General features: G+C 36.4%; 1 protein-coding gene across 3 annotated transcripts in view; it reads right to left on the bottom strand.

Annotated features, from left to right (window-relative positions):
• Positions 1-13,025, bottom strand: part of cdkal1 (CDK5 regulatory subunit associated protein 1-like 1) — a 112,129-nt gene that overhangs the window by 13,365 nt on the left and 85,739 nt on the right. For all 3 annotated transcript variants that reach the window (XM_077599452.1, XM_077599450.1, XM_077599451.1), the window contains exon 12: positions 11,315-11,377. In XM_077599452.1, coding sequence (XP_077455578.1) covers positions 11,315-11,377 — 63 coding nt within the window. The remainder of the gene's footprint in view (positions 1-11,314; positions 11,378-13,025) is intronic.

Raw genomic sequence — 13,025 nt, 5'->3', positions numbered from 1 at the left:
CCAACTTCTTGGGATTTAAAGCAATGTGAATGAACAGCTAATAAAAAAACATTCTAAAAGATGTTTGGAACGCTATCAAAAGTTTGGGGTCAAGACAGTTTTGTGTTTTCCATTAAAATAATAAATTTTTATTTATAAAATGAATTGGAAAAATAAGAGGAACAAATTCCAACAAATGAAGATTTTTATTTTAAATAATATTCACCTCATCTCAACCACCATGGACTGTTGTGGAGTACCTTGATATACTATGGCAAACAAAAAGTGCCTACCGAGGAAATCCAATGTATGGTAGGAGCTATTGGAAGCATGTGGTGAAAATTATTTAAATTACTTCAACAAATTAACAGCTACAATGCCAAAGGTCTGCAATGCTGTAACTGCTGCATATGAAGCATTTTTTACTGAAAGTAAACCTTGAAAAAAAAATATACGTAAAAATCAACATTTCTAACATTTCCAATGACAACATTTGCGATTCATTTTGAAAATAGTGTTAACTCATGGTGTGCCTCGTGAAAAAAAGAATTGTCCAGGTAGCCAACCACCAACCTTTGAACGGTATTGTTAGAAAAAAGTAACAATAATGCAAGCTAACAAAATAACGCTTAGGTTGAAAATACTTCTAGAGAATTGGTAAATTTCTTATACTACACTGCAATTTTACCACTTTGATTTAATTATTTTTGTCTGTCTTAAAAAAATAAACTAACAAGGATTATGGAACTGCACACCCAGAATACATCATTCTCTCTGAATGACCCACACATTTTTATTTCTTCTCACATCTCTATAATTCATTATACAGCCCTTATCTCCCCAATGCACACTTTCATATTACGGTGTTACATTGTAATATTTACACACACAGCAGACATTGTTAAGTATTTGATGGGCATTCCTCCTGTCAAGCCAATGCAAATTTACTACATACATAAAAATCAACAGCCGTGCACTCCGTTCAAACTCCACTCAGCATGGCTCTATTTAGGATGAGTATAACAGCCATTGTGAAAGTGAAAATATTGAGTCGGTTTTATTTGAAAATGAGTAAATATACTCTATATGCAAAATCATTTTGTTATCAAGATCAACCAAGTTGAGTGGTTTAAAGTCTCAGTTAAGTATTTCAATTATGGCAAATGATAACATATCCCAAAGTACAAGTGGAAAACGGATTGTCACAAACCGTGGCCTGAACAGGGAATGAATATTATCATTACAGTGTATTAAGTTTAGAGAGGTCCTACCACGAGTTACTTTCACAACTGGCCAAAGCAAGAAAAATACAGACGTTTAATAATTAGAAAAACTATACATTTTCTTTTTACCATTGACTATCATTTTGTCATTGACTTATGGGAGAGTGTGTGTGTGATTGTGTGCAATGCTTGCGAGGAACCAGCCTTTAGTGTTCGAGAAACTATGTTTACAACTGCTGCATCAATCAGTGGTAGGCCGTGATTGTCAGGCTGATTGTTCATTATGTATATGTGGCCCTGGAGGCTTTGGGCTGAGTGTGTGTCTAAGGGAGAATGAACGGTGGAATAAGTAAGTGAACGTGTAATGCACAGATCTATACAGTCCCATTACTCTATAATTGAGGATGGAAATAATGCGTGGCAATAGGCATTGTGATTATGATTACTGGAGGCCTCACCAGAAGACAGCAACTCATACATACAGAGGAAAGCCAATTTAGTGTGAACGTCAGATTGCAATTGAAGGTAAGGCCTCTAGTCGTCTTATTAGTAGGAGAGAATTGTATGTGTTTTGATAGGTGAGCGGGGGGGGGCATGCACCATAGGGCCAAAATTGTGGCTCTGTGAATAAGGCAAAGACCTTGTGCACCCAATGTTTGATTGGTTTAAAAGCTTGCACATTATCTTTGCTGCATATTATTTTTGCCTTTCCTTTAGTGATAACCAAGCGTCAGAATTTGTTGAGCCAGATTGAAGATTGACCAGGAAAAAAATTGTTTTGGTTGAAATTCCCTGACAGCACTGGTCATATGTGTAGTCTGTAGGTCACAGATATGGGAAGGATGAAACCCACATAAAACTATTCCCTGTAGGCTTTGAGGTGACAATAGTAATGTATGCAGAGAGACATGCTGGCCATTCTCTGCCTGGTCAACAAGAAAAAGGCATCTACACATCCGATGTGTTTCAGAGAACAATACCACATAAAGGTTAGATTGCCTTCAGCAAAAGGCTCAGAATTAATTATAGGTTTGGGCAAAACAACATTTTCTAGTTTTGTTTTTAATCTACCATGAGTTTGTTCCCTTTTCCGATGTTGAGAAATTGAGATTAAATGTGTTTAATCAAATATTATAGATCATCAAACATAAACAAATGTCTCAAAAAGAAAAAACCAAACAAATAAAATTTACAATTGATGAATTAAGGGATTATTTATTAAACTATAACCCTATTAATGGTCAAAGTACTTTGTCTTTAAAATCCAAAAATACTTGTTTTATTGGACATGTTGTAAATACATATAAATAGACATGGGTATAAAAAAGTTTCTATATGCTAGAATACAACATACAACAACAAACGTCCAAGCAGTTCCTGTGGGCCTTTAATGTGTTGCGAGGGTGTCGTGACCTTGTTTGTTTCAATGAATCCATCCTTACATCTTCTCAAATATGATATAGGCCACAGGATGGAACATATAAACTGGCATATTAGCCTGTGGTGAATGTGGCCTATGTGGCCGACAAAAGCTGATGGCGGTTTCACCAGCTCTATACATTCAGCCCCTAATGAGCATGAGCTGTCACGCATTAATGTCAATGGGCCTGTAGCCATAAACAGGTCAGCACAAAGTGTAAATGAATTCATACAACATTAGATTAACAAACTAGCCTCTGTCCTCCAAAAGCCCCCTCTACATTGATCCCTGGTTGGCAGATTTTGCTAATAAATATAATCATCATAATTAAAAAATATATTGATTATTATTATTAAGTGATACATTAAAATTGAATAACACAAATGTAATAAAATACACAATGAATGCATTCTGGAAGTTAACCTATGTCTTATTGGCAATGTTATACAAGGGTCTTCAGTTCACGAGAGCTTCGACATGCTGTGTTTCATAATTCTGAAGTATGATGTAAAGTATATGGAAGCCCCTGCCACTTTCACTTACTTTCAATAGAATACAGTATTAGGTTCACATTCACCGTAGTATAAGGGAGCTTTTGACAAATTGTTAAAGTAGTAGTTTAGACTGAAAGAGTTTAGTGGATCAAAAACATCATTTAAACCTGTAAGCTTTCCTTTTTTTCATTTTATTTATTTTTTAATAAACATCCCTGCGGGAAGGTGCAAGTAGGGGAAAGTGAAGACCAACACAAATCACATCGAGTAGGTTTAACCATATAGACAGTGTAGGTATATGATGTATCAAATTGAAATACATGGAAAAATTGGTCAAATAACAGGGGAAATACCCGTGTTTTGGCTTTAGCAAACACAATCACAGTTAGCTGAATGTGAGAAAAAAATATAAAAGCAAATCTCATAATATTGTCATAATACAGATTACATGATTGCAATTTCCTTCCAATTGTATGAGCTGAAGACAGTGCAGAGAAAGGTAAAGCTACTTCCCATGCACACAGGTGGCCCATACTTTGATGTGCACTGCGTTCATTCAATGGGACCCTCATGTCATCACGTTGTCTGACAAGCCTTTAGGCTGCAGCACTTCCTTTTTAATGGACCCAATAGCATTAGCAGTATGATAGCAATAGATGAAGGGGTGGATTCTCAAGGATGTGACAAAAAAGGGAAAAAAGAGAATGTATGCATGCATGCATATATATATATATATATATATATATATATATATATATATATATATATATATATATATATATATATATATATATATATATATATATATATGCATATATATGTGTATATATATGCATATATATATGCATGCATGCATTCATGCATACATTCTCTTTTTTCCCTTTTTTGTGTATGTACCCATTGGTTGAGTTTTATTCATTTTCCACACCACTTATCCTCACAAGGGTCACGGGGGTGCGGGAGCCCTCTAAAGGCACAAGTCGGGGAACGACCTAATTCTGTTGTATTTATTGCTAATTATAAAAGTACAAACCGACCAAGAAAGACGGTCATTTTAAAGGGCAGTTCTTATTGCTGTCAATTCCATGGCAAAAATTAAAATTATCTGCGAGTGAAAGACAATTAATGAGAACTTTTAATTCCTATAACTGTCAGTGCACACATGATTTTAAAGAAAATCAAATCAGATAAGCACCTCATTACGCCAGCATTATGAAGCGTATCTCTCTGAATGAGTGAGTGGAACAAAAGCTAAGCCTGAACCGCACCTGCGCGCGTTTACTTTTCTTTACCTTTCTGACGGCAAGAAGTACGAGGATGAAAAACTAAGCTGCTCTTGTCAAAGAAAAGAGAAAATCCCCGATACTGCTTCGCTGTTTAAAAGAGCTCCACGTTCACCCCCTACCCCTCTATTGGCAAGCCTTCAAACAGGCTGCTTCAACAAGTCTGGGCTTTTATATATCAACACATAGAGATGAGCTATAGTAAAGAAGAAAAGAGAAACAAAGAAATACATGTGGGAAAGACTATAAAATAATACCAATCATTGATAATGCATCTAAATTTTGTAATGCATGCTGAAAAATAGTCGATTTATTCGTTAGGGCAATAATGTAATGACATGTGCCAAAACAGTGTATTATTTAATTTCTAACAAAGCTGAGACAGAATCATTAACACATTCAATATTCTTTGTAAATTCAAATATTTATGACTGAGTGTCCAATACATTAAACTATGGTCTTGGTTTCCATAACAGTTTTTAAAGGCTGAACAGCTTGAACATGTTTTTTCCAGATTAAAGCATAACTTTAATTGGTTAGGCTGCAAAATGATAACCCCCACCTACCCAAAAATTCAATATAACTCCACAATGCACTTTGATTTTTCTCTCCATCTTACTTTCCTTGCCTTATCTAACTAGTCTGGATAATTAAAGCTATTTATTACTTTCAGCACAAGAAGGCAAAACACCAACCAAAACCCAATTGAAGACAAAATATGGATTGATGACAAAATATGGATTGATGACCAAGGAAAATAATTTTTAAAAAAGCTGGACAAACTTGTGAGTAGTTGTGAAAGCTATCACATAAAAAATACACAACGTATTATCATTAAATTATTTAAGATTCCTGCTTCCTATCCTATGTCCTTCTTTTAAACATGAACACATAAAAACAGACACCTGCACTCATATTTACTACATCAATTTTCCCTCCTGCTGTGGCCCACTTTAGTAACTCAATTATCAAGAGAACAAAGCTCTACAGTAGAGAACTGCAGCAGATACATTCATTCATAGTGTGTATGTGTTTGTTTGTGCGAGGGAAATAATATGTTCAAAGATTGAAAGTGTGTACTTGCCTCCTATTATTCAAGGGAATGGTTTTCATAATACAATTCTTAAAAAATTCAGGCAGAGGATCCGTAGCAATGGGGAATAAGACCTGTGGGTTTATAAATGCGGCAAACTGCACACAGAAAAGCTGAATTGACTACTTTCTCTGAGTAAAATGCAGGGTACATTTAAAAATGTGTTTAAATAAAAATATAAAATGATATTGATTAAGACTGACATTGTAGTATTCATTTTTATGATAATAAAAAAAGTACATCTTTACATTTACTTGACAAAATGTCCAAGTAATCCCCTGCAGTACTAAATTCACAACAACAAAAAATCAAATTCAATGCTCAAATATATCATACATCCACACAGTAAATGCAGGTGTGGGGAGTTATTGTCTGCTGACTCAACAGACAAAAAGCAGATGTCAGGCTGTTTTTTCTTCTTCTTTTTTTTCTCAAGTGAGGCAAGAGTTCAAAGACTGATTCTGTCTAAACTATGCAGGATTGTCATCGCTGGATTGACCTTGCAATATGACTATTAGGGTGTAAATAAGTTCATGCTCATATAGTACAATATTGATTCTTTGGACAAAGAAGTGATATTAGCTAATATTACAGTTTGCCATCATTTGATTACTTTTAAAGGTCTTTGATCGATTTAATACGATGCTATATGCACATTTAACACAATTTACACGACAAGTTACCTTTCACCTAAAGCAATAAAAGATACAAATCAATATTGTTTTTATCTATATTGTTTCTGAAACATTTAAATGGAAGCCCTTCTTTAAAACAAAACTGAATATCTCTAAAATGATTTTAATTAAGGTTTGTGGTTCAATCGATTTGAACAAATTGAGGCTTCAATCCAGATATATACGTCATCACATCCCTAAGAAGTGTCAATATGAAGTGCTTATATTGTGATACAAATTTCAGCCAAAGCATTAAGCCCTATTTTGGCCGGTTTTCAGGATGTTGTCGTGTTGGTATTATAATTCTCTTTCCCCTGCTCTTTCTCTGACAAATGTCATATTTTACCTAGTTATCAAAAGCTACTAGGGCAATCCAATCAAGGAGAAATGTGTCACGACATTGATCACAATCACAGAAAAACAGGTATCACATAAAGTCATGGTGCTAAAAAACTGCTAATTTCCGTTTGAAGACTTGCGAGGGCATACATGTGCATGTGCTTTTCATAAATCCCTCTTGTGTAACCTTGACAGATTGAGCACAAGTAAACAAGTCTATAGAACTCTGCTGTACAACACTAAAAAAAGAGACAAGCATATCTTAGGCAAGTCGCACAGCATAGTGGGCGGAATATTTGCAAACACAGTTCTTGCTCAAGCACACACCAAAAAGGTCTGGTTCCATTTATGAAGGCTTTGATCAAAGAGAATGTGTAACATTACCCCGTAGAGTACGTTATTAAAGTTGTCTTTGTGTAAGTAAATTAAGTAAATTCAAGGGGAAACTTTTGTGATTTTTACAACTCATTTCTTACTCCAGCCCTCTATGGGATAGAAAGGTCATCTAAAAAAGTACCTTATGGGAGAGTTGCTAAGGTGTCGTTTATGCGATGACGGCAAAGACAGGCTAAAAAACAACAACCTGAATGTCCATATCGTTTAGACAGAAGCTACGTTTAGGAGGGCTGAAACCACAAAATCTGAAAACTCCTTCAAGATTGGATATCATGACGACGCACCACTCTGCCATTGCAAGCTCAATCGTTGAAAAATGTAAAGCTGATTTTTTTCGGACATCTGTCTCCCATACTCTGGAACAGTAGGTGGCACAAAGGCTACAATAAAAGTTTCCCAGTAAAGGTGATGGATATTGTAATGACGTCACAATCAACAACTAATTGATAGCATGGCTTCATGTAACAAGCTACTTTCTCTAACACCGGTTAATGCCCTCCAGGACTCAATTTAACAATTGATGACACTCATTACACAGAGTCATTTAGCACATCTGTGACATGAAATGGATGAAGAAATAGCGGAGCGGAAGGGTTACACTCGGAAATTAAGTTTTAGTACCGCTGCCTCCACATACTGGCTATACATTATACATTGGAAAACTGGAAATGTCATGCACATTGGTATCTTGTTGCTTTTGACCGTTGTCCTGTATACTTGGCTTAAGTTGGGCACTTTATTTCCATTAAAATAAAAGGGGACTGAGGGCAGCAGGTGGAATCACATTAGTTTAAATTGCAGTAAGTAAACACAATAAAAAATATATATGCCCAATGTTTGTGTTAACTTGCATTTTTTTCATTCATTCATTTTCTGAACCGCTTTATCCTCGCTAGTGTCGCGGGAACTTGCATTTTTAAAATCAATTTTCAAGGTAGGGGGACTGATTGTACAATTAAATGATAACACCTAAATAAATGTGCAGTCAGACACAGGAATAATGCAAAAAGCATGATACCAATAAATAGATGATTTATCAGTTTGCATTGGTGCGTTTGTCGACTGAAATAGTACATTAATTAACAGGAGAAGCAGGGGGATTAAGTGTGGCAAGCAAATGTCAAGTTTGACAAAGATAGAGGTTTGCTTTTTCTTAACAATATAAAGCAGCAGTTTAAAAAAAATCCCCATGCATATAAACACAATTAGGATTCCCAAAGGGAGGAAAAAACAGAACACTAATTGTTGAAAATATTAAATGTGATCTGTTGGGGAAAGAGAGACTTGTTAGACTAATTAACTTCTCTCGGGCGTTTTTTCCCCTTCTTTGTGACAAATAATAATTACGTCAACGTTGCTAGACAAACTGGGACTTCAAGAAAAATGAAGGTGGAAGGTGGCATTTACAGTGTGCAATTAAGATTCACTCTCCACAAACATTTGCTCACTGTGTTTTCATTATGGGCCCCCCTTTTGTCGTCCCTCTAACTTCTTTCATTCAACCTGCATATTTTGTCTTCAATATTTTTCTCTCCCTCTCTCATTTTGGCATCCCTGTTGGGGCTGAGCAGGTGCAACGGTCCATGTTGACAGCATGTCCCTTCTCTCTAGCTGCAAGGCAAACTGTCACTCTTGTCATTCAGGCCTACGCACACAGCATGGAGAATGGATGTGGGCATCTGTATTTGTATGTTCTCAGGAGATTATGACAGCACATGGTGACAGGGGCAAGGGGCACTGTAAGCATTGCGAGCACCGGCACGCACACACATACAGGCATGAGTCTTACAACTTTGACCTGGTAAAGCCAAGCCTTCTGGGGTAAAAACTTAAGAGAAAACGCAGAGGTGCAAGTCAGTATATTGTGTTTTTACACTACTCAACCTTATAGTAAGGTTGTGCTTAGCAAAGCACATTTTCTCTCGAGTACCTATAAATTGCTAGGAGAAGAAAAAAAATGACCACCAGTCAGCACATCAATCTCAGTTTAAGGTAAAAGAAAACTATCGTGTATTTATACACATTCGGTCAACATAAAAGTTTGTTGCAAGCTTTCTGGTGTTTGTTTAATCACTCTTCTCGCTTCAATGCATCTTGGAATAGAAAATGAGCATAAAATAGTAGGAGAGGAAGTGTTAATAGGAAGAAAAATAAAAACCTGTTTTTCCAGGGGGGAAAACAACTCTCTACGAGTGGCAGATGGCCAATGAAGAACCCAATGAATACTGTTTATTTTTTTGGATAAAGGTGTCAATCGTTAATTATCATTGCCACAATAGTAAAACCTGTTTGTTAGCTATCCACCTTTGGCAACCTGCCAACAGACCAAAAAAATCCCTAAAAATATTCCCATTATGCCATCAGTCTGTTCTCTAAATAACAAGAACTGTTTCAATAATCCCCTGCTAAATGCTGGAGAACAACAGTTGACCACAAATGCCAAATCATGTATTTTCTTGCCCTTCATGACCATCTGTGATCCTTGCTGAGTTAATTGTCCTACTGAGAAATACAGCAACAAATGTCATGCACTTGATCCACAAATAATGGTCCAGGACTAATCGATGAAGTATGGTGTCTATTGATAGAAGACAATAAAACCTTCAAAAACAATACTGAATAGTGAAGTGTACGTATGTAGTATCTCAGAAGGAATATGTGTGTGCTTGCATGAATGTGATGTAGGCACTGGCCCTGGACAAAGTAGTCTGCCAGGTTTCTGCCCAGTGGTCTTTTCATTGCTGATAGATGGGCCAAGTTCAGCACCATCTGGCCACAGGATACTTCCCATTAATCATTGCAAACACACAGAGGAACACGTACTCACCACGTGTCTCCTAAAATACACACCATGGTAAGTGTTGAACACCATGCACATAAATATATATAAGTTTTAATATAATACCACATTCACAATTAAAATACTTCAGCTGAGATCTATCACTTTAAGCGACAGGAAGATAGAAAGTGCAATAAAATAAGCTTATATTTCATTAATCCCATTGAGTGTCAATATTAGCCTGTGCAGTATTGAAGGTTGACATTTACCTTCCTTGTGATTTTTCATTAGCCGTGGGAGGTTAAGGCGCCGTCTTGGCAATAAAACAACAATTAGTTCATTTAAAAAACATTCTTTCATTTAGGTTTGTAGCCCGCAGGTTTGAAACAATAAAGGCCCACAAACACAACAAATCCTTTGCAACCCAGTCCTTATTAATGACCTTTTCCTATGGTGCCGAATGCATATTAGCAGTAATTGGCATAAAGACAGACTTAGCCCTACCCTTTATATGTGCTACATGAATCCCCGCTGTTACATGTGTACACAGACGGTACAATGATGTAAACACCAAATATCTTGTATAAACTATTAGCTGAAAGGCCAGGCACCCATGAGTTTAATCCAAAATACCAGACAAAGAGTTAGGGGAATATATGCTTAACAAAAGCTGATTTGCTTTTACATTTTCTCAATGAATCGACACGGGCAAGGACAGGCAGACCGTGGTAGATTATGTTTGACATTACATTTTTTTTCTTTCCTATCTCCTTGCTATCTGGACATGCACATGGATTTAGTTTGAAGAAGAGGGAAATCTAATGGAATATTGCAAGTTTAGTTTAAAAATCAAGTATGCTGCTTCTGGGTGTAGAGGTTCGCCTGACTTGGGTGTGGGCAGGTGCGGGTTCGATTTTCCACTGGTGGTGGCATGATTGTGAGTGTGGATGGTCATTTGTCTCTTTGTGTGACCTATGGCTAACTGGCGACTAGTCTAGGGTGCAGTCTGCCTTTCACCCAAAGTTAGCTAGGTTAGGCTTCAGCAACCCCTGAAACCCTTTTAAGGATGCACGTATGGAAGATGAATGAATGAATGACTGCATGAAAATCAAGTTTATGAGTGCATAAAAATAATTTGTTTTGTGGTGTCAATAGTACTACAACAGTGAAAAAATATGATTTCTATCGAACTACGAATTTCTAATGAACGGTCACGGTTAATTGCAATGGCTTAGGCTTACCTTAACCAACTTAGTTTTTCATTTATACAGTGACTGCCAGGGAACTTGTTTTGACTTAAGAAAATTGCTGCAAAATCTAGGGTAATCCCAACCTGTCGTGTTTGCTTATTCACATGGAACATAGTGTTGACAAAGCATTTGTAAGCATTCAATACATTACCATCTATGAGCTGAATTAAGGGCTTTTGCCACTCCACCGTGTCCACCATCCTTGGACTTAACAATACTTAAGAGACTGCACCTCTTCACAACCAAATAAATCAACACCTGCTGTTCATTCTTACACGGTCATTTGATCTATTTTATTTAAATTGTGTTCATTGGCTTCCATTATATTAATTTCATTCATATTTTTTTACCTAAACGTATAAATATATGGAAAAATAGTCTTACCTTGTGGTCATAAGGGTTGTAGGAGTGAAATAGTTGAGATAGTTCCTTAGTCCGTTGCTTCTTCTGTAATTGCAGAAAAGAGATAGGGAATTCAATGTTAGAATGATAAATATATAATCAACAATGATAAATGGGCTTTTGCTTAACCTTCCAAGCAAGATAGTCCTGTCTGAATAATTTAATTCATCATATAGTACCGTCTTGCCAACTTCAAGTGTCTCATCACTTCATGGACAACTGATGACTGAGCCAATTAAGAGTAAGAGGTGGGAACTGCACAAGTGACCAGGAAGAAAATTTCTGGTTTAATCAAAAGTCTGAATGCAAAGTAGCTAAATTCCTTAAATTCCTCAGAAGAGCAAAAAATGTAACAAAAACCTTGTTTTGACGGGAAACAACATTGTTGTGTCTCATAGAACCTGATATATGGAACAATCAATCTGATGTGCCACGATAGCTTGTGTATAATTTTGACAAAATGTGAATTTACAAAAATAATAATGATACTTTATTCCAAACCTTAAAGTTCTGTTGTTCTAAACTAAGGTGGAAATTGATTTTTGTGTAAAGCTGTGAGGCATGCGATACATTTAGACATTAACTAATGAAGTCACTTAAGCAAATGGCTTAAAATCATTAAGACTAAAAGCAATGCCTACAGAAATTTATTAACTATTTAAATTATATAATGGAAACATGCAAAGACAGGGGGAAAGACACTTTGTATTGCCTACCAGTCATAATCACAAAATATTAGTTGAATTAATTTGTGCTCAAGCACAGCCATAACCTGTGCAATTCCATAATGAAAATAAGATGCAATCTCATGGGATGTGACTGTTTCATACATGGCAGTTGTTAATACAATCAGTTACATGACGCTGACATAGCTACAATAAGGCATAATTATCCCACTGATTAGGCCATGTAGGCCATGTGTGGCTTAGGTGAAAGGGGTGGATTTGCCGCTATTACCAGAATGAACTTTGGAACTATTGCCATACTTTCTCCACCTTTATTTCCCTCAGTATGTAAGTATCTAAAATACTCAGGCATGTTCTGCTCATAGGGAACAGACAGCCTTCAGGTTTCTCAGCTTCCGCAAGTTTACATGATTGTATAGCTTTAGTTTCAGGAAACAAACAGAAGGCCAGTAAGTTCGGAAAAAAGTGAAAGAAGAGTGGGAGGCAAAATGCTTGGTCCGAGAAAGAAAGCAGACATTGTTGGACCAATGTTGGCAGCATAATGAAAAAAAAATGTGGACAAGTCTAAAGAGAGAATATATGCTGGAAAGTGAAGAGAATGCAAAGATGCACACTTTTTCACACATTACTTCATCCCTTTGTGGACTCTCCATCTTCTCCTCTTTTTTTGTTCATCCAAGACTTTTCTGGCTCCAAATCATATACGAATTTTCCTTCTCAATTATATATATTTCCCAGCAGAAAGGGAGAAATCTTATTTATTCACTCTTGACTCTCTCCCTTAACAACCACTCCTCCCCCATTAGTTGGTGTTTCTCACTATATATGCCTGGAGCACCTTAGGTGAGCGCAATCCTCTCATCATTACTGCTTAGAACCATTTTGCCTACTTCTGCTACCCCTTCATCCTGTGTGTGTGTGCACGTATGTGTGTTACACTTTGACACATGTGTAACAATAGGATAGAATTTGACAATCTCATTGTTTTCACAATTTAATTTTGCTTA

The sequence above is a fragment of the Stigmatopora argus genome, chromosome 4 (genome assembly GCF_051989625.1).
Source record: "Stigmatopora argus isolate UIUO_Sarg chromosome 4, RoL_Sarg_1.0, whole genome shotgun sequence".
NCBI lineage: Eukaryota > Metazoa > Chordata > Actinopteri > Syngnathiformes > Syngnathidae > Stigmatopora > Stigmatopora argus.
Note: the sequence above shows the minus strand (reverse complement) of the source record. Positions and strands in the feature narration are given on the sequence as shown.